Source organism: Pogoniulus pusillus, chromosome 1, assembly GCF_015220805.1.
Source record: "Pogoniulus pusillus isolate bPogPus1 chromosome 1, bPogPus1.pri, whole genome shotgun sequence".
NCBI classification, from domain to species: domain Eukaryota; kingdom Metazoa; phylum Chordata; class Aves; order Piciformes; family Lybiidae; genus Pogoniulus; species Pogoniulus pusillus.
Window position 1 is genome coordinate 28653569 of NC_087264.1, and position 22986 is coordinate 28676554.

At 43.9% G+C, this 22986-nt stretch overlaps 1 protein-coding gene across 1 annotated transcript; it reads right to left on the reverse strand.

The window, feature by feature from the left end:
- Positions 1–4980: 4980 nt before the first annotated feature.
- On the reverse strand, positions 4981–22109 carry LOC135176885 (cytosolic phospholipase A2 epsilon-like). The gene is made up of 20 exons (XM_064146328.1): positions 22029–22109; positions 19427–19499; positions 18173–18309; positions 17647–17778; positions 15837–15877; positions 15068–15110; positions 13904–13976; positions 13527–13693; positions 13331–13411; positions 12569–12606; positions 11479–11614; positions 10664–10800; positions 10075–10297; positions 9286–9400; positions 8261–8398; positions 7998–8105; positions 7196–7387; positions 6542–6708; positions 5988–6174; positions 4981–5528 (listed from the first exon to the last, which is right to left on the reverse strand). The coding sequence occupies exons 1-20, from the start codon at positions 22071–22073 to the stop codon at positions 5323–5325; spliced, it is 2439 nt and encodes an 812-aa protein (XP_064002398.1). The 5' UTR covers positions 22074–22109; the 3' UTR covers positions 4981–5322.
- Between the last annotated feature and the right edge of the window lie 877 nt (positions 22110–22986).

Here is a 22986-nt window from a genome sequence, read left to right on the forward strand (position 1 = left end):
TTGCCTGGGGGTACAGCAGGAGTGGGGAGGGGGCTGGAGGCTGCAGCTGACGGATGGACAGTGTGGCAGTTTGAGAGGCCACAGGTTCCCTTGAGAAAACTACAGAGATGAGGTCCCGTCCCAAGGGACGGATCTGGCCACCCCAGGATGCTATTGTTACTCTGTTCCACTTTCTGACATCACAGCTTATCAGGCAGTGCCTGGCTAATACCCTTTCCTCCCCTTTTCTCAGGGCAGAGTGCATCCCTCCTTATCTCATGGTTCGTGTGGGGGAGCTGGCAGAGAATTTTGCGCTGCACCATGCAGCCTGCTGAGGCCTGGCAGGCCTGAGAGAGGGAGGGCACTTGTGGCCTACTCTCAGGCCTGCTGAGGGAGGAAGGGGTGGAGGATTCATAGAATCATGGAATCATAGAATCAACCACGTTGGAAGAGACCTCCAAGATCATCCAGTCCAACCTATCCCCCAGCCCCATCCACTCAACTAGACCATGGCACTGAGTGCCTCATCCAGGCTTTTCTTGAAGACCTCCAGGGACGGTGCCTCCACCACCTCCCTGGGCAGCCCATTCCAATGCCAATCACTCTCTCTGTGAAGAACTTCCTCCTAACATCCAGCCTAGACCTCCCCTGGCACAACTTGAGACTGTGTCCCCTGGTTCTATTGGTGGTTGCCCGGGAGAAGAGGCCACCCCCCACCTGGCTACAGCCTCCCTTCAGGTAGTTGTAGACAGCAATGACGTCCCCCCTGAGCCTCCTCTTCTCCAGGCTAAACACCCCCAGCTCCCTCAGCCTCTCCTCATAGGGTTTGTGTTCCAGGCCCCTCACCAGCTTTGTTGCCCTTCTCTGGACGTGTTCCAGCACCTCAACATCTCTCTTGAATTGAGGGGCCCTTGTGGATGTATCCATTCTACCTGACTGCCTTTTGCATACATGCACTAGTAAACATAATCTCCCTCTAAAATTCCAATCGATGTGCAGCATCTTCATTCCTACTCTTCAAAAGGAGTAGGAGTCATTTCTGTCCTCCAGTCCTGGGTAGCTGTGAGAGTCTAAATCATCTCTCCCTTGTTCAACTCAATAAAGATTGCCTCTGTTACCTTTCCAGACTCAGCTTAGGTGCCTGGCCAAGGCTCAGGGATGCAAATCGAGAGAGATACAGCGCTTTTGTGGCCCTCCTGGTCTCAGCCCAGGTTCCTGGCTGAACGCTCAGAGATGTAAAAACAGGGCTTTTGTGGCCCTCCTGGTCTCAGCCCAGGTTCCTGGCTGAACGCTCAGAGATGTAAATACAGGGCTTTTGTGGCCCTCCTGGTCTCAGCCCAGCTTGAATGCCCAGGACGTGTATGGAAAGGCTTATGGAATATGTGTATTTGGGGTATGGACAGATGAGCCGCGCTGGGAGGCGGCAGAGGCCCTCCCCTGTGCTGCCACTGGACCCCTGCAAATGCAGAAGAATGCACATCTAAAAATGTATAAAAAGGCCAGGAAGAACACCTCCACAAGAGCACCTCCACCAGAAGAATCTGAGGACCAACTCCTGAAGAACAGCTCCTGATGAGCTCCAGGGAAGAATATCCCTTGGCCATAGACATGTCCTTTTCAACACCCCCATCTGTGGCTGCTCTTTTCCTTCCCTGCTTCTTCTCTTTTCCTCCTTTGTGCTCTTGCTCTCTCTCTCTTCTCTCTCTCCCTCTGTTTTGTTCAACTTTATCCTTTAATAAATCATTTTGTGGTGATATATGGTCTCACTTGCACCTTACTTTCACAACATAGAAATCTATAAGAACAGATCTTGCTCTTGCTCCTCTGGGCAGAGATATAGTTAATCTCTGTTCTTTGGACCTTGACAGTAGCTCATGGCCTCAAACTGGGGCAGACAGTGAAGAGCTGGAGGGAGTGCAAAGAACAGAGGTACAGCTGGACATGGCAAGTAAAGGTGGGGTTTTGCATAATGAGAACTTGAGGGGCTGAACCTACTGGTTAGACAAAAAGAAGACTGTGATATACTCTTGGTATATCCACTCATCAACCCTAGTGAAGAAGGAGTGTCTGTGCAGTGACTCTTCAGTTACTAGGAAAAGATTCAACAAGAACTGGGATCTGGTCAAACTAAATCAGGCTGGAAACAAGGTGCATACTTATTGCTGGAAGATGATCATCCGCCAGAATGTACTTCCATTAAATGTGGTAACTTTGTCATTCCTGACAGCTTTAACAGAAAAGGGGTCATTTCTCTGCCAGGTAGTGCTCAGCCAGAGTTGGTCAGGATTGACATTTAAATGATTGCATGGCCTGTTGGTCTGACATCTAACCAGTCTAACAAGATGGTCTGATGGTACTTCTGCCTTTTAAAAGTCTCTGTGAAGAAATAAGGTAAATAATCTAGTGTAAACATCAAATTGCATTTGCTGCTTTACTTTGTTCTTCCACAGCCTGGCAGAAACTAACCAGAGCTACACAATCACAGAGCTCTGTGCAGTGTTATAAAATGAACTTATTAAAAAAGCACAAGCTAGTAGGACCATTTATCAACCAACTATGTGCCCCAGAAAACTGTTCCTCAGCATTTTGCTAAAGGCTATCATTAGGTACTTGCAAACGAGGACTGCAAAGGCAAAGAATACAACAACCTCCATGTCCTTGCAGGCTTACCTTTAGCCTACGAGATCTCTGCAGGTCTTTCTCACCTCCTCTAAAACTTTCAAGGGTTATTTTCTGCAGCATAGTGCTGCTGCTTGCTGCACTCCCTGTTTTATCTTCATGTGTGAAAGGTATAAAAAGCCTCCTTCAAGTTTCTTGAATCTTGGGTTAGGCCTGACTGAGCAAAACCATGCTCTAGAGAATGGACTAAAATGAGACACTCTGTGAATGACCACAGTCATTTGAAAGAGTCTATCCATTTAGGCTTAGAAGAGAAGGCAAACACAAAACCATGTGGGAGATATCAGCTCTCCACTTGATGTGTAAGAGCTGAAGCTGAAAGTACTAATGATGCTCTGTAAAGAAATGACATCTGACCTGTTCCTAACTATAAGAACCATCCTTTGAAAGGTTCACACTGACTGTACAAAGAAAATAAACTAGTGACGAGAAAAATCAGCCCAGGCTGACTACAAGAAGACCAGATTCCAGAGTTTCATTCTGGAAGGATAAATATGAAGTGAAGAGCTGAGGGCTCTTCTGAGACTCTACTCCTCTGACAAAACACACTATTACAGATACAGCTTCTCAACAGTAAAGAAATAAAAGCATGACTATGTCCAGAGGGCTCCTGTAGAGGAACGAGGCAAACATTTCATAGGCATTCCTCTCAGCCCCTGACACTTCTTCTGCCCTGTATTGTAAAACAGAGCTGCACAAAGCACTTATGTCCTTGGCTGGAGTGTTATTACAGAAACATTGTGTTCTGCTCCCTCTACCAGGCTCTAATGATGCTATTTAAAGCTTCAGAGTGGCATGACTCAGCCAAGCACACCGTGGATACCTTTATTTACCCACCTGGAAAGCAGAAATAAAACCCTGTGCATGAGCCTTGAAATGTGGCTGCAATCCCCAGAGCCCACCCCAGAGGCACCCAACCCAGCTTCCTACCAAAACCTTGCCATGTAAACCCAGTACAGAGTCTTGTGTACCAAGCAAATGTATAAACTCGGAGAGAAGTGGCTGGAGAGCAGCCCTACAGAAAGGGATCTGGGGATGCTGGTCTGCAGCAGCTCAAAGTAAGTCATCAGTTTTGTGCCCTGACAGACTCCATTCCGAGATGCATCAAACACAGCATGAGCAGCCAGTCAGAAGAGGCAATGATCCTTGTATTCAGCATTGGCACAGCCTCTCACTGAGTGCTGTGTGCATTCTGAGACCCTTAATTTAAGAAGAATGTGAAGGTCTTTGAATGCATCCAAAAGAGGGCAACAAAGCTGATGAAAGGGCTGGAAGGAAAGTCCTACGAGGAGCAGGTGAGGACTTTGGGTTTGTCTAGTTTGGAAGAAAGGAGGCTAAGGAGTGACTTCATCACTTTCTACGGCTTTATGAGAAAGTGAAATGGAAAGGAAGATGCTAGATTCTTCTCACTGGCATCCAGTGATAGGATGTGTCCAAAGCTGTACCAGAGGAGGTTCAGACTGGACTCTGGGAAGCATTTCTTTTCTGAGTGGCTGGTCAAACACTGGACAACAATTCCTGAAGGGATGGTCAATGCTCCAAGCCCATCTGTGTTTGAGAAATTACAGCTTAGGAAGTACAGATCCTCCTGAAGCAGCTTGCCATGTAGAAGGACATACATGCCATAGTAAACCTTCCCAAAGCTTCCAGAGCTCTCTATAGGCAACACCTTTCATGTCTTCTTTACAGCTGGTACAAGGCTCACAACAACACTGTAGTTAAAATAAATTCCTGCTATCTCAAGAGGGACAAATAACATTTCTGTGGCAAGATATTCTCCTTAGATGCTCTATTGCAAAACACAAAATCTTTCTTTATGCACTGAAACCATATAAAACCTTTCTGCCCCTGTGTTGTTGCCTTCTAATTCTGCAGGTGGAAAGCTCTTGCAAGACCCAGCCAAAAGCAAGGGCAGGCAGAGCTGTCAAATTGCAGGGCCTGTACATCCTTGCTCTTATTTTGAGGGGATTTAAGGTCAGAGTGTCCAGCTTATATTTCTTGTTGCTACACTACTACCACTCACACCATCACTAGGAAGAAAGATGAGTAGCCACTAAGCGGTGAAGAAATGCGGAAGATCTTGGTGGACAAGCAGTGGAGAACTTTATCAACACTCTCGCTTTCTCTGTTGATCTCATACTCAGGGCCTGTGTCACCTCTACTTCTGTCCAAAGCCTTCCTCAAAGGTGATTTGTGTCCTTAGGATGCCTTTCTTTCTTGAAACGCTTGCCTAAAATGTGCCATGATCCCAGTCACAAGCCTACCCCACAGATCACCTTGCCTCACCACCACCTTGCAAACATAAAACACAAGTGGAGTTAATAAAATATGCTTTTAATGTGGTCTGCCCTGAGCACTTAAATATTTCAAACTGTTTCTCAAGACAACTAGCACCATGCTCATTGTTATCTTAGCACCTTCTTCTTGGGGCTGCCCATCCTTGAACCATACAATGACTTGCACTCCACTTTTGTAGCTCAATTGCAACAAACCTCTGCAGTGAAATTCTTTGGAGAAAAAAGTTTATCTTCAGTCTCTTTGTTCATCTGAGATTGCGATTAGTGGAGTTCAGCTGGAATCCTTTGAAGTCTGCTTGTTGATTATAAGGGACCTTCACTTTCTTAGCAGGTAAAGGGACACAAATGCATCCTCCCTTGTCTGACATTATTTCTTTCGCCTTTTCCGTGCCACAGCTGTGTGCAAGGCCTGCAAAATGAGGTCTTCATTATTCAGGATGTTGTATTCACCCAGCTGAACCAGACGGTCATATGCCTTCTCAGAGTACTGAATTGAATATGTTGAGTAAGGGGAACAGCAGCCATAGAGATCAACTTTGCCATCTTCCATCTCTGACTCTGAGCGCTTCAGACCTAGGAGGAGAGTACGACAAACACTGCTGGGAGACAGGAGTGACTCTGGTCACAAGCAGCTCTTAATAGAGTAAGGAAAGCAGATGACTGTCCACAGTGAGAGTTCATAATCTGAGTTACCTTTGTGAGTTGATTTTTTTTTTTTAAAGAACTGGTTTTCAAGTTGACAACTCAGTCCCTGGCTCAGGTGGAAGCAGCTGCTTCACACTACCAGGCAGGAAAATAGTCTTACATGGGTCTAATATTGCTGTTCTGAGCTGTATCTGTAGCTCGTGTGGATTCATCAAAGTTATCTGCAAACTAACTAAGCAGCACAGCCACAGCATCAAATCTGATGTGGTAAAAATAGTTTAAACAATAGAGAGCTCTGATGTATTGAAATAAAGCAACAGTGAAGCTCAAGAGTGAATGGGATGGCTGTGATATCAACCTTTTTTTTCAACATGTCTGGTCACCTACCTGGAGCTTTGTATTTCTGGAAGGTATCATTAATTAGTGGGAAAAACAGCAGCACCGGTGCCCCTGGGGTCTCTGCACCATCAAAGAGGTAGCATTCCTTCAGGTTTTTCCTGTCTTCTTCACTTAAGTCCACCTTGGGGAAAAGGATTCCCTGCTCTGAGCAGTACTTGCACGTTTGGTCCAGAGCCTGGATCAAAGGACAGAACAGTGCTAAGACTGGAGTTTGATTTCAAATCTCAAGGTTTCTTGGCATCCAGTAAAAAATGGGGCATTTTCCAAGCTAGCTGTGAAAGCTCTGAAAGCCCTCTTGGAAAACACCGTATCACTGGAGAGAAAGCTTTTGTTTTGCCAGAGTTCTTCACACAGAACAGCTGTGTCTATCAAAAAGAATCACTGAGAATATGTGCAAATGAAGAATCACACTGCAGCATTAAGCTCAAAATGCTAATGTTTAAGACTTTTAGTAGGACCAAGCTAGAAAACACCTAAGTTTTAAAAACTTCTGTGCATGCAGCTATTGGAGAAGAAATAGAGACTGCTTCAGTTCCTCTCACCTGTGTCTGGGATCCTGCACTGTAATTTAAATGCAGGATGACATCCACCTTTCTCTCTGGCTTCAGAAGTGGCATGATGCTTGTGTTGATAAAAAATCCAGTATCTACTAGAGACAGGAATTCGTCTGATTGTGTCAGCTGGTTGGGAAATGTGTCTAACACAGTATCTGAAAGGAAAGATTTTTTTTGCTGTGAGTACAATAGTGTGAAACTGGTGCAGTTGGTTTTGAGTTTTACACCACGACTGCAGAGCCCTAACCAGTTACTGTCAGTGGAATGGGAGATTCACTGTATCCCTTCTCATCTGCTCTCCTTTCTCCAGCCATACGCAGTTTTGGACCTGCAGTGGTACCATTCATGAAGGCAGTTCCTTGTGCATTCCCACTGAGTGCATCTTCTAATAGAGAAAGGAAGAGCCATCGTTGGAACCTGCTACCCCTGCATAAGGAGATGTGTGCCACCAGCAAACTGTTGGCATGGATCTCACTACCATGCTATTCTACATCTCATTTGTGTGCCACAAATGAGTGACCTAATAGTGATTCTGCCCAAACATGGCCTCTAACCTTGGAGAATGGCTTAAATATCAAATCTAGGGCTTTGATTTGTTCTGCTTGCTGATTCTTCCCCCCAGGCAAACAAGTCTTCCTTTACCTTTCCATCTACAGAAGTGCTTGTTCTCCAGGTAGTCATTATGCATCTGTAAGCCTTTTAGGAAGTTGTGCTCCTGGGCAATGCAGGGGCGGTCGGTAAGAGCACCACGAAGAGCACTGCTGAGTGGGCCAGGCGGGGTGGACAGGCGAGTTCTCAGTTCATGTGGCTTCAGTGGTAGGATAGGTTCCTCCTCTGCACAGGAAAAGGATATTAAACTCCACCTGTCTAGACCAAAGTTATCCCCGAAGATGTCAAGGCTAAGTAATACAATTGTGCCCCCTTTATCTGAAAGGTATCAAATGAAAAGACTCAAGAGGCACAAACTGACCAAATGAAGAAGAGAGTAAAATTCTACTCTTACCAGCCAAATGCCATTTCCTTACACAGTGCAGATGTGGATAAAAATCAAGATCCAGTATGAGTTAGTGATAAAAATCTGCACCAAACATACTTGTAGATGAAATGCAGGCTGTGGAAAGTGATAGCTGCATCTATTTGTATTACTGCAGTTCTGACTTAATGTAATCAACATCTTATTATTTCTGAATATTTCACTCTTCTGCCAAGATCAGTGTTGAACACAGATCACAAGACTGGGTTTTTCAATTATCAAGTTATGCTTTGTGGTACAAGGTTTTGAATCCAATTCCACCCAGAAAGGCAATGTGGCTTTTGAAGAGAAGCTCAAAGAAATGGCAGCTAAAATGTGCATGTTTCACATAGCAAATGGTTGGGAAGCTTTAGCTAAAATCAACTCTATCTGACAATTAATACATAGTAAGGAAGAAGTCTGATAATTTACCTATGTTGTCAACTTTGTCCCGGGTCCACCTGTGCCAGAAATCTTCTGATGAATGGGACAAATTCCAGATGTACAACACATTCAGGGAAAACAAACTACTCCACATGCCTGCAAAAGGGAAGAGCTTTCTAGCTCAGATATTCATATGACATGAATTGCAAAACTGTTACTACTGTCAGTCTTGCACCAGTGCTTTATTGGTGAGTAGTTTATACAGTTCACAATTAAAGATAAAAACCATTCAAATGGTTTTAAGAGCTTACCTTCTAGGAAGCAGATCCGAGATTCAGGGATCTTCTTCATCAGCCGACCCATGAAGAACTCACTGCCGAAATCCTCAGTGCGAACGAAAACTCCGTATTTCTGCAACCCCACCTCATAAGGGGTGAACTCCACCCATTCTGGGAAAAGGAATACAAGGAGAATAGTGTTTTATTTCAGCCCCTTAGCTGTGGATACAAAGTATGTTGCTATCATGGGCATGAAAGTAGTTGGCAATTAAGATAATCTCTGCAGTTAAGTCTAATATTTCAGACCAATGGTAATAAGCTGTAAGCATGGCACAAATGAAAACTCATGAACGTGAGAAGCCTTTGGAAGGTTTTTGAGTCTATTGCACAGACATTTAAACTTGTACCTGACCACAAGGACATTATATGAACACATGTCAGCTGAGGTTCTGGTCTTTAAATGAGAGCCTGGTTTAGACGACTGTCTACAGTTTTGGAGCCCCCAACACAAGAAGGACATTGAACGATTGAAGTGAGGAGGGCCATAAAGATACTCAGAGGGCTGGAGTACCTCTCCTATGAGGACAGGCTATACTAGTTGAGGCTCTTCAGCCTGGAGAAGAGAAGGCTTCCAGGAGGCCTTGTAGTAGCCTTCCAGTATCTGATGGAGGCCTACAGAAAGGATAGGGAGGGACTGTTTACAAGGTCTTGTAATGACAGGGTGAGGAGTAATGGGTTTAAACTGGAAGAGAGGAGATTCAACCTAAATGTTAGGAAGAAGTTCTTTACAGTGAGGGTGGTGAAACACTGGCACAGGTTGCCCAGGGAGGTTGTGGCTGCTCCCTCCCTGGAGGTGTGCAAGGCCAGGTTCGATAAGGTCTTGAGTGACCTGTTCTAGTGGGAGGTGCCCCTGCCTGTGGTGGGGAGTCGGAACTAGATGATATTTGAGGACCCTTCCAACCTAAGCCATTCCATGATTATCTGAAAGGTCTGTCCCAGGATCTACCAGCTTAAATGTAAAGACAAGTCAGCCCCAGTTGCAGAAGTCTCATAATTACCTTTGAAATCCAGAGTGCTATAATTGTTCTTGACATTGACTGCTGTATAGATAGGCAATGGATTCTGACCACGATCAATGGCCTGTTGCTGATCGGAGAGTCTATGGTTGTCTTTCTGCGATTCCAGAAATATGGTTACACGGAGATGAAAAGCAGCACAAGCACATTTTCTCTACACCTAAGCTTGTAGAGCAGAAAAATTCCTGCCTTTAATGTATAATATATGCTGGGCTTAAATTCAGAAGTGGTCCATATTTCTCAAACCTCCTGCAAGCATTTTGTTACTGAAATATCTGCAGGCATCCCATCTGATGCCAGATTATTTATTAACCCAGCAGCATGAAAATGAAAGAAAATGATGAAGAACAGAAAGCAAAACTACTGGTACAAACCAAGTTAATGCATTATGCTGCACGTTTATGTAAGACCCCTCACATATTTCAGAAGTCTGCAGGCTTGTTTGTGGCCCTCTGATAGGCATTAAGATAATGTCTATAATTTTGCTATTTCTAAATAAAAGACATCTTAATTATTTTTCCCTCCAAATGTTAGTGATGGATTTTTCCTAGGGAAACATATCCAAAATCCCACAAGCAAAAATGCTGCATGCCACCATGGTTGGGTATCCAAAAGACTGCTGTGAAAAGTTTGGGGAATGGCTTGTTGTTGTGTACACACAGTCTGGTAACAAACTACTTCTCTCAGAACAAAAAGGAAAATATCTTTGCTGGAAATTACTTTTCAGGACAATTTAAACCACTGTAAATGCTGCTTTATGACATACTGTACCCCATCATGCAACAAAGATTCCAGGACAAGCCCCCAGAGATCTATAAAAGATGTTTTGCGGCCCTCTCTTTTCCGTTGGCACAGCTGCTTTTTGTAATACTTCAAATAGTCCAAGGAAAGGGAATTTATCTTGCATTTTGTCATATGTTTTCGAGCCTCACTGATTTGCTTGTCGAGATCCTTTTGTGACCAGTCAGCATCTCTGTACAAGTTTGACATGGTCCTAGGAAGAAGAAAAAAAAGCACACCAAGGTTTGAAGTTGGCAGTGGATATATTTCATGTTTCTATTTAAACTTGATTTGAAATTGACAGTTTTGTACCTTTAGTTCCCTAAGGAATCATCACATTCCCTTTGAAGTTACAGTCATTCTCCCTGACAAAAGGGCTAGAGCAATTTTCCATCAGCTTTTCTCAGACAAATGCTCATTTCCATGTTGTTGCAAATTGTGTGACTTTTCCCCATGACAAGACTATCAGTTTGGGGAAAAGGTCAACAAAGCAAAACCGCTGAGAAGCTATGACAGGTATGCTATTGCACACAGATGTCATCAGGAAAACTCTGCTCAAGAGCTGCCCAGTCCAACCTACCATGTAGTACCAGACAAGCCAGTTAGGTAGGTGGCGCAGTCCAAGACATTGAGTTTCTTGAGCCCCTGCAGACTGCCATACAGTGCGGTCAGAGATCTCATTCCTCCTCCTGTGGTCATGATGGCCACCACTGGGGCCTGTGCAATGCATGAACAGAAAGGGCTGGCATCAGCTGGTGTGTTGCAGCTGACTGAGGCTCTCAGCAGAGACCTCTGGCTACACAAAGCCTGACATCACTGTATCTGCCTAGACACACACATGTCTTCCCAAATGATTTCTACTGGAACATAAGCTACCATTTATTCTATAAAGGAGAACAGGAAGAAAAGCAATGACAGGTTTAGCTTAGGTAATTGACATCAGCCTCCCAGTCTCTAATGTGTTCCACACAAGTGGTTAAAAAAAAGATTTTAAAAAAAGAAGTGTTAATTCAAACCAAAAGAGACAATAGGAGAGAAACAGTCAGTTTTAAAGGCAGGAATGAAAAAGAAATCTCATAGCTCAAGGGAAAAATGAAGGTTTATCAATGAGGGTAATAATCATAGGGTGAAGGCTGTGGTAGAAGCTAGTTCTGTGTAAGGATTATCTAGCCTGGCTAGCAATGGAGGCGTAGCAGGAGAAAGGCGAAACTCAAGAGACAAAGGACATAAATGGCAGGGCGAGATCAGAGCCATGGGGCAGTGTTGGAAGTGTACATAATATTAAGGAAAGACCAGAAGAAAAATTAACCATGAAGAAAAAAGAGTTCATATTATGCTATTATATCCCCACTGTTAAGAACTCATTAGATCTTCTTGAGTATTTGTCCTACCAACCTCATGGTCCAGCAGATCCTGTTCCAGCTGTAGAACCTTCTTCAGAGCAGGAGCAACGTACTTCTGTCTTTTGCACAGAAAATCTTGCTCCTGAATGCAGAGGTCAAACCCTAAACGCACATCAAGTTGGTCTGGGCTGGAACAGAGATCAAGACAAAAGAATATTGCAATTCATTATGGGCAGACAAGCCCAGGGTTTCCAACACAGGGAAATAAACAAGATCCAAAAAGTGCTGCGTCTACAGGAGGAGCCTTTCCTACACAGATGAGCAGGTCCACAACACTGCAGGACATTGTAACAAGAGATAGGACAAGAGGATATGGCCTCGAGCTGTGTTAGGGCTGGTTTAGCTTGGATAGTAAGAAAAAAATCTTCACTGAAAGGGTGGCCTAGTCCTGGAACAGACTGCCCAGGAAAGTGAGAGCCAACATCCCTGGAAGTATTTAAAAGATATGCAGTTGTGGCCCTTAGGGACAAGGTTTAGTGATGACTTGGTATTGATAGTTTGATGGCTGGACCTGGTGATGTGAATGGTCCTTTCTAACCAAAATGATTCTGTGATTCTAGAAAAGAATGGTAGGAAAGGGAACTGCTAAATTTCTAAGGAATTATCAGAAGAAAACATATGCTGAAGACATTCCTGCAAATAATTTCTGAGACACCTGCAGTCTGGATTCCCTCATCCTTTAGCCTGCACTGAGAGCTGTGGGGAAAGCTACTCACATTTGTCCTAAAGTAGGCAGCAAATCCACCTATTTCATGACCAGCAGCACAGGGTGATCACCTGCACTCTTACACAGTGTGAGAGAAAGAGTTAAAGACTGTGCAGAGTGTAACACAGACTGCTACAACTGACTTGTGACATTATTTCTTCTATTCTGTGCCTATTTTTCATGATTCCTGTCTCCATGTGGATTATCTATGCATGTTGTTGGTTTTACACATATAGCTCGCTTCCAACTCATGTAAATTCCACATCACTTGGTCATGCAACCTACTGTCTCATGTGAGTGCCTCCTCCCCAGTAAAGAGGGTGAGATGAGTTCAGCTAAGGATGAGTTAGTCTCCAAGAACGGGTAAGTCTCTTACCAGTCTTCTGCCTTCGCGTATAAATCAAATCCTTTATCCTGGAAAGCAAGAACACAAACAGTGCAACCATGGCAATCTCTGTTAGCTCTCTTCCTCACCTGCCGCCCCAGGGGGGGAATTTTATCTTGTGCCATCCTAGCAATGCGGGTACAAGTCAGGAGCAATGGATAATCCAGCAGTGAATGTGACTTAATTGTAGAGGTTTATTGTCAGGGATGTTGTTCAGTAATTCCCAATGTTTTCATATGAGGACAACTGCTGTTTACAGAGGAAAGTGATGATGTGTACTTTACTCATCTCCCTCAGGCAACCAGCCAGTCTGCATCCAAACTACTATGCTACACAGCAGCATTTGCTTCTCCCTTTCCATGGCTTATATCCCACAACAGCCATGGTTCTTCCATTGTGTAGGTTATTGTTTTCACCATGAACCTGAAAGTGTTTTGCAAAGCATACTCAGCATCACCCAGAGACTGGTGCTGTCTCAGTTAATTAGGTGGCCCACTGGTGCATGAGAAGGGGAAAAGCAGAGCCTCCATGAAGTAGGGTCAGGATGAAGTAATAAGATCCCCCAATTTCCTTACCTGTTCAAACAGAATAAGGCACAGTCTGGCCATATCACCTAAAGACTTGTCACTGTTAGATTGTGTCATTTTTGCCTGCAGGCTTTCATCATTCAAAAGCACTCTGATAATTATCAGGGGACTGCAAACTTCCAGACACAGGTTTCTCAACCTCTCCTACCAAAGAGCAGGCACTTACCTCTGCTAAGATCCATTTTTTTCCGCTTGGTAGGATGTGGAGTCCCACATTTGGAGAGCCTGTATCATGCATATGGGAGTGCTGAAAAAAACACAAACATGTGCAGGTTTATGTTGTAAGGAATATTAGTCTCCTTCCACAATGCAAATTAGTGTTACTGGTTACGGCCCATGCTACTTTACATGCCATTACATACAAAGGAGGAAGGCTGCTTCTTCCCAGGTAGCATCACATCCAGCACTGGCTGCTTGTATCTGGCGTAGTGGAATTTAGCAGAGGAGGGGTTGAAGACCAGGTCAGATCCCAACACAATGTCTTGGGTGCCCTCGTAAGAGCCTTGCACTTTAAAGGAGAATCCTTTCTCTAGTGAAACAACACAGAATCAGGCACAGAGTAGTTTTGTCATCAAAACTGAAGACAAGAGGCTTTCTTATAGAGTTAATCGCAAGCTGTTTTCGTGGTTTGGATTTGTTTGGTTGCTTGGGGGTTTTTTTCATTCTTACATTAAGCTGATTGCCTTCATAATAGTAGCAGGTCATGATTTTAAGATAGCTGATGGAGAAATAACCTTACTTGATAAAGATTTCTTCTCCTTTTTCTTTTTCTTCTCAACCACCTGGACTTCCAAGCAGCAGACTTTGCGAGACTGTAAGAGACACAACAAAATACCTCACGGCAGGGAATTTGCCGGTTTGAGATTTGGTTTCCTAGTCAAAGCCCCTACTGATGATGATGTGAATACCATACAGGCAATGCACTTGGTTCTAAGGAAAAATGCTTTTTCCCAACCATGACCCTCTTTTTCAGATACTGGCTGGGACAAAAGAATCCTCTGAGAAACTGAACACAGCCAGGGCAAGGCTGGATGTGCAGTGTGGATGAGCAGAGCTTGCAGAAGGGTTAAAGTGGAGGCCAAAGCAAAAAAGAGCCCTCACAGGATGCCAACAGAGATGCAGAGGACTTTTTATTCAGTCTGGAAAAAAAGACTCCAAGGAGACCTTATAGGGCCTACAGGAAAGACAGGAAGGGACTTTTTACAAGGGCTTGTTGTGACAGGACAAGAGGGAATGACTAAAGTTTGAGAAGCATAGATTTAGACTGGATGTTAGAAAGAAATTCTTTACAGTAATGGTAGTGGGACACTGGAACATGTTGCCCAGGGAGGATTATGGACATCCCCTTCCTCAAGATGTTCAAGGCCAGGTTGGATGAGGCCTTGAGCATCCAGGTCTAGTAGGAGGTCCTTGCCCATGGTGGAGCAGGGGTGGAACTAGATGATCTTTAAGGTGCCTTACAACCCAAATCATTCTATAATTTAAACAGAAACAATGAGGAACCAAAGCTAATAAATCAGCACATTGCATGGTCAGTAAGTCCCTGTGTGGAACATGCAGTCATGAATAGAGGAAATGGTGAGGGCCTGGGCCAAGACAAACTCTACCACTTTGGCAATACAGGGATTCAAGAGGAGTAATGCCTAAGGCAGAGTTCACTGCTGCACTGATTACTCAGACTTAAACCGCACCTGTGTGTTGCCTTTGCAACACCTGATGGACACCAGCTTGGGGAATCTTCCAGCCCCAGCCTCTCTGTGAGTGCCAGCCTTATGAAGAGGCAGACAGTGAAGTGGGAATTCCCAGTGCTGGATTTTCCCACTCGAAGGGCATGTTGGCCTGATGACTGTGAATCAAGTGAAGCAAGTGTGGAACAGGACAAAACAGAGGACACAACACTCACCACTAGCACTCCATTAGTAATGATGGCTTCAGGAGGGCCTGAACTAGGAACCAGAAAGAAAAATACATGTTAAATAGCTCAGTGTAATTACAGTATGATTAATGAGCCACATCCTTCTCTTGAGGGTTGTTTTTTTGGGGTTGTTTTTTTTTTTTTTTTGGGCTTGCTTATTTTTAGCTGTGTGTTGGATTTGGAAGAACAGTCCCAGGAGACTCACAGTACAGGTTTCCTCACTGTACTCTGTCAAGATGCAGCTGTCATCTGTCTGGCTCCTTCAGTCCTGAGGCTTAGCAGGAAATAAAAAGGTACTGTGGAGCCAATCTCTGCAGTGATCTTGTGCTGAGCCCCAGGCTGAGGCTGCAGACCCACTCCCCACCCCCCTCTTGGTTTTGTTTTGAAACTGCAGAAATGGCTCTAGATCATAAATCCAGTTCATTATTCTGTGTTTGGCTTCAAAAGGAGGTGAACCCCTTTGCTGAACTCAAAGACAAATGCATAACAAACCAGCAGTCACAGTCTTCTGATCTTAAATAGTATATACTTTGTGCAAAGAAAAGGTTTTAGGGTGTTCTTCTTGTCTGCCTGAAGTTCATGGGAGGCCATTCTGACATGCACCACTTTGTCACACATCTCATAGCACAGATTCCATTGGAAATTGTACTCATCACTGGCATCATCAAGGAATGATGCATTCTGGCAATTAGATTGTTTCATACTTTTGCATTGCTGTTTCTTTTTGCTGCAGATTATGTGTTTCATATTTACTCACATATTATCCAATGCAAATCCCATCTCTAGCTCTTCTTGTCTCTAGAAGATAACAAAAAGGTAAATGGATTTGACCCTAATCTACTGTCAGTTCTCATAATGCAAGTTCCCACTCTCACAGTATGTATAGACATGGACTATTTGTAACTGGCAGAGCATTTAAAAGAGAAGCATCCACCACCTCCCATCTGTGTGATCTATGCCTCAAGATTCTTTTATGGATGGGAAGTTTCTGGATGGCTGCAATAGCAGCTTTTAACAAAGAAAGTGGTTGTCTTGCCTGCTTCTGCTGGGGCATAAGGGGCAGACCCAGACAAGGGTGCTGTCTCATACCAAGTCTGCCAGCAAAGAGAGAGACGGTCTGCTGAGAGGAGCAGCCCAAGCTTGCTGGTGTAAGGAGAGGAAATGGTGACATAACAACGTGAAAGCAGCTGAATGTTTCTATTTACTAAGGGCTGGAGGAAGTCTACACATTGCTTCTCTGGTATTTTGCAGAGAAAGAAACGGTCAAATAAGGCATTATAAGATAGAGAACTTCAGAATGGAGTTTAGTGCTGTGCAGATAAGGTAATTAATCAACTGAATGACGCAATGATGTGCTAGAGACTGGGAGGTACCTTCAAAAGGACACAGACAGACACAATATATGAAGAAGTGGCACGCCTAATTTACAGAGTCTTCCTGGACATTTGTGCCTGCCCATGGCAGGGGAGTTGGGACTAGGTGGGTTTTTAAGGTCTCTTCCAACCAAAATCATTCTGTGATTCAAGATAAGAATATTTTTTGTTGCCACCTTATCAGACACCTTGTTTAAACACGTGTGCCACAATCCATCATTAGCAACAAGTTTGGTCTGATTCTTGGTTCTGATTAAGAATTATTATTTCCTAATTGCCAGACTTAGTAACAAGTTATGATGAATAGCTGCATGTACTGACATGGACACAGTTCTTGATCTGTGATGGGGGCAGGCTTCTCAAAGTCACCTGAAGTCATCTAAAGTATGTAAGCCTCTGTTGCCAACACCAAAACCATTGTAGAACCATAGAGTGGTTTAGACTGTAAGGGACCTCAATGATCATCTAGTTCCGACCCCCCAATATAGGCAGGGGCACCTCCCACTAGAACAGGTCCCTCAAGGCCTCATCAACCTGGCCTTGAACACCTCCAGGGAAGGAGCAGCCACAACCTCCCTGGGCAACCTGTGCCAGTGTTTCACCACCCTCACTGTAAAGAACTTCTTGAATCTATTCTCTGCCAGTTTAAACCCATTATACTCCTATCATTACAAGACCTTGTAAATAGTCCCTCCCCATCCTTCCTGTAGGCTTCCTTCAGATACTGGAAGGCCACTACAAGGTCTCCTGGAAGTATTCTCCAGGCTGAAGAACCCAAACTCTCATAGTCTGTCCTCATAGGAGAGGTGCTTCAGGCTTCTGATCACCTTTGTGGCCCTCCCTTGACTTGCTGGCCATGCTTTTCTTGATGCAGCCCAGGACAAAGTTGCTGTCTGTGCTGCACACTCACATGGATGGCTCATCTTGAGCTTTTCATCAACCAAGACCCCCAGGTCCTTTTCCTTAGGGCTTCCCTCCAGCCATTCACCACCCAGCCTGTATTTGTACTTGGGATTGCCTACAGATCCTAGAATGAAGACAGCTTTCTAAGTCAGAGTGAAAGACAACACCCTTTTATGAGGCTGAGTATCCATATATGAGAGGGAAATAAGGAAAGGTTTTGCAAGTAACATTTTAGACAAGCTGACAAACATGTTCTTGCCACCCTACTCCCATTCTCAACTCAGACCTCACCTGTGAATCACACTTGAAGTGCATGAAGACCTGCTCTCCCAGGGAAAGCTTGGCTATATCGAAGTACACTGTAAAGAGATGGTCGTCTTGAGAAACCACGTCTTTATCATAGAGTGCCATCTCCAGTACATTCTGGGAAGGGAAATAGAGGACTTTAGGAATGTGTCCAGTATCATTCAAAGCAGGACATCCTGGGGGGACAGCTGTTGTGAGAAGTGGGAGGATGTAAAGAATAAGGACAAGAATGGAAGGAGGTGGAGGGGACATCAGCTCCATGTAGTTATCTGCCTACAAGAAGGAATGAGAGGAAGTCACAAACATCTCAAAGGTCATATTCTACACATAGCTGAGAGATACATTTGTCTTTCATGGCATGAAAAGCCACCTAAAGGATATGCATTATTCTCACATCTTTCTGCATCTTTCTTTGACTCTTGGGAAAACTACTTATGTCCTCTTTACCAAAGGATAAAACCTGGCATTTGCTCCCTAAGTCATCACTAACAGAGAAGTCCCAGTTCAGTACCTTAACTTGACTCTGGATCCTGAAGTAAAAGGTTTCATTCCAGACTGGATCTTTGCAATTCTTTATGGTTTTAGTCTGAAATCTGTCAGCTGAAGCAGTTGGAAGCCACAGGCTCACGTAGCAATCAGTCTGGCTTACTGCATGTTAAGAAACACAAAGACATCTAAAATGAGGATTTGCTCCAGAAGAACAAATTGAATGACATGAAGCTTTGCTTACAAAGACAGATGCCAGGATACATGATCACTGTTTTGTCTAACAGAAGCATTGCACTTTAGTCAATAGGAATCAAGAAGAAAAGGAACATGATTCTACTCTGAACTAATATGATTAGGAATAGTATAAATGCATTAAACCCAAAGAGTTTTCTCCTTTTTTCTGCCATCAAGCAATCAGTTTAGCCAAGTACAAAATAATTCAGAGTAATTATAGCACCCTGTGTCTTCAGGGGTTAAGGAAACAAAGTGATACCTTTTGTTTTAGCCACACAGAATGTTAATAAAAAGCCCAAAACAAAGAAAAATATTTTCTGATTTCTGCATAGGTAAAGCTAGAATCTTTTATTGTATTTCAGTTGTAGGCCATCAGAAGTGAACCTTAGGAACATAATGACACCTTACAAGGTTTTAGCTGTGAAGGCTGGTACACAGGGAATCAGGGTATAGTTGTTTCCATTACTTAGCCTTCAGAAAGCTTTGAGCACAAGCTAAATTTGAGATAAGGCAGCTTTGACATTTGGAGCACTGCAACAGGCTGCTCAAAGAGGCTGTGGAGTCTCCTTTTGCAGAGATCTTCAAAGCCCACCTGGACACATTCCTCTGTGACCTGTACTAAGTGGTCCTGCTTTGCAGAGAGGTTGAACTTGACCTCTGGAGGTCCCTTCCAACCCTTTAGCATTCTGTGATTCTGTGATATTTGGACCATTTCCCCAACCACTCCATGTCCTTTTTATATAAATATACTCCAGAGGAAAACACAGGATATCTTTCTGAATTTCTTGTTTTCTACAAGAGCTTTCCCTGCTCCCTTTGGAGAGGCAGAGAAATGTGTCCAACAGGTACAGCTGTGAACTTATAGAGCTACTTCTGCACAGAGCAGGGCTGATGCAAAGAGGAGCAACACACTGTTCATTGCTGGAACCTGCAAGCCAGTGAGGGGACTTTCTTCACCCATGGAAAAAAATTAGAGTGCCGTTTTCTTGGAGCAGGGCTACCTAGAACCCAATGAAAAGTTAAGAGCAGTACAGACACTTACAGACATCTGCTTGATGGATATTTCTTGCTCTTATGACTCTTACAGTCAGTAAGTAACATGGAGATGACTCTACCTGCAGGTCACACAGAGAAAACATATGAAAGACAGGAATGAATGGTAAAGGTAGATAGAAATTATCAAGACAGAGAAATATCCAAATATCAAACAACTTAGCTGATTTTTTTCTATTTGCCTATGAAACAGACAATAGAATATTTTCATTCTAATACCTAAATCAAATACTAGACTGAAGGACTTCCCAACTTTCATAGCACAGTATGTGGGTTTGTCCTATTGGAGAGAATTTACTTGTTTTGTAACTAAAATCCAGCTGCACGAAGTAGTAATATTTGAACTCACCTCAGAAGAAGATTTACTTGTTGAATTTCCAAGCAGAAAATGAAAAGCTGCCTTAGGTATTTTGCAAGTGATAAAAGTATCATCACAGGAAGCCCCTCCAGTCATTGCACATGTTCAGTTTCCTGGGCTACGGGATATGACTGTCTCATACTTCTGCTCTTTTAAATGTACAGTACTTTTCAGAGTTAACCACTGACCTGATCCCCTCAGTGCTTTTAATACCAGAAGGAGAGATAACTGTCCTGCTCTTCCTCCATACTGCTCACTACGTATGTGGTTGAAGCGGGTTAGGAACTAACCCCCCCCCCCACCCCTCCCCACCCCGCCCTGAAATTTACCAGACTAGCTCAGATGGCTTGGAAGTGAGCTGAAGCTGTAGTTTACAGCAAAGCAAAATTCACAAGCATATATATGCAATATATTTACAAGCATAAATCAGCAGGGATTTTTGTTCTAAAATACAGAAGAATTTTAACGTAGCTGCAAGGCAAGGAGCTGGTAGTGCTGGCACTTGCTCACTTTACCTATACTGAAAAATTATTATAAAGAGATCTTTGCCAGTCCTGAAGAGACATTAGCAAGATGCTGACCTCATTAGGAGGATGCATGACATAGGTACTGTGGGAAAGGAGAGCAAAGCTTCTACTGTATTTGGCATGTCTGAGTAAAACAATTTGGAATGTACTATGTTAATAATGTGCTGTGCTTATCCTCCATACAAAGCAAAGAGAGGCTTGGTGGAATATACCTCTGTGTGACATCTCATAGTATAAACAGTACAGTTGAGTGTAACACGGTGAAGCTAGAGTTCGTGAATATATATTGTTAAGATTCGGGGCAATTATCATGCAAGTTAATTAATAAGCAGGTAAAATTAGGCTCCCAGTAAGCAAAGCACCCTGACCTAGGAAAAGGAACCACCACCAACACTCACACTGTTCAGCAGCTGACTGGATGTGTAAACCAGGGATGTTGAACATTGCTAGAGTTCAAAGGGCAGTGGAGGATAAGATTGTCAAAGGCAAGCGATGGCAGATGTCCCTGCCCTTGCTCAGGGGGTTGGGTTTGATGCAGTTTTAGGTCCTTTCCAATCCAAACCATTCCACAATTTTTCTCTCCTAACATCCTCATGTTAATTCATGTCTAAAAGCTAACATTAAGGCACTGAAATAAGGCAGGTAGAGATGGAGAGTGTTCATCAATTGCAGAGCCAGTAACTGGTGCTAAGCTTCCCTGTAATGGCTCAGCTCAATTTCAGGAATTGGTCCCCTGGAGCAATCTTCACATCTTATGGCAATGCCAAAACACCAGGGAAAGAGTGCAGATTGAAGAAAGTACTCAGACATGAGGATATGCCCTGTCATAACCAGGCAGGGAGCTTTGGCTGAGACATCATAGAGGTATAAATCACAGATGTCCAAAATCCCATCAGCCATGTGAGTTTTGCCTAAAAAAATGTGAGAGGTTTGGTTTGTTCTTTTAATTTGCCAGGACCTTTGCAGTGCAGAGGGTTGCATCTTAGGCTGCATCTCCTCATCTTTGGGTTTTCTATTCAACTATTCAACAGAAAGAGTTGGCTATCCCTTAAACTGTAAGCACAAAGCTTGTTCAACAGCTTAACTCAGCTTGAAATAGAACAATGGATTGTTCCTAGTTGTTGCTAAGTAGTCCCAAACTAGACAGAACAACATAAGAACAAGAGAAAACACTTTTTTGGCACATCTTGTCTTCATGTTTCCTAGAGGAAAGATTTTAGGTAATGTGTCTGAAGTCTGAAAAACTGTTAGGTTTTTTGGAGATGCCAGAAGAAGAACAGGAGCTCAAGTGTTGAAAATCGTCTTCAAGATTGTGCCATACCCTTTGTAGGAGTGAGCAGCACAATTTCACAGCTATCACTGCCTCTGCACTGGCACTAAACGTGCCCTTATGTTTCAGCAAGAAATACATAGTAGAAGGCATGCTAATACTCATCCATTTAAAGATATTAGTCTTGTTAAAACAGGATTCATTTCTCATGTGCCAGGGACTGAAAAGAGCATTAGGACTTCACCGTGAAGCAAGACTATGTAAGTAAAGTGATCCAAACGATAAGCAGGGCAGTGCTTCAGGGAAGGAGCTGGATGGGTTAGGGCAGCTAATTAGGCTGTTTGGCAGACGCCGAGCCCTACCTATTCTCCCCCGGGCTCCACCCAGTCGGAGCGTCCCTTTTACAGTTTTCTTTTTACATTCTCCTTTGAGGTACCTTCGTAGCAGGAGTCCGCTGTTCCCCATCAGGATTCAGCTGCATAATTCCTTCTCCTGGTCGAGCAGTTTGAGGAATCAGCTCCTGCAGCAAGAAGGGTCACCGTCACGGCCAGGGAAAACATCCTGTCTCTTAGAAGCAGTCCTCACCAGGAACTGAGAACTGCGGAAGGGCAGCGCCATGGGAGCCTGTGGTCAGCGCCGTCCGTAGAGCCGCGGCAGGTTTAGGTGTTTCCAGCTGTGCAGAGTGCTCTGCACATGTCGTGCCAGGTAAGGCTCACTCTTTGCATGACACACAGGGAGGGAAGGCAGCTCCTAGCCTTGGCTGTCAAAGGAATAGCAAACCTGTCTCCTGCGAACACACCCTGTCATTAGCCTGCCACTTGAAGCATACCTCCATCCTATCAAATACTTAGGGCATTGTTGCATATATCCTGTCTCGAAAATGAAGAAAACCCCTAAATATACAAAACGTTGACTTTGTTAATGAATTGCTACTCCCCAAGTAGTTTTCATTTCTTTCCTATAGTTTGCTATCATTTCTTAAATCTCAATAATGAGCTCTTGAAGCTCTGACTTTTGTCCTGCCCAGTCATTTATAGCCAATGGTAGGTCAGAAACTACCTGCAGCAAAACCGGTTGAGCTCCTAGATACCTTGCTTTGTTCTGCATCCTTCTTACCTGAGACGAAATGCCCTCTTGCTCCACTGAGGTTGCTGTCACATAGAAGTCCTCTGTTATCTGCAGCAATGCAATTTCACATCTCCCAGCTTCCACAGACACCTGTAGTTTAAATGTCTCATATACAGGTGAGCAAGTGTTTTATAAACTGACTCAGAGCCCCACCTCTGCCTGATTTCTTAAACCCAGTTAGTTATTCCCCTCCCATTTTCTTACACTGGGAAGCTGAATCCTGTGGTAAAACAAGGAGGAAAGAATACCTTTGCCTGCCGATGGAA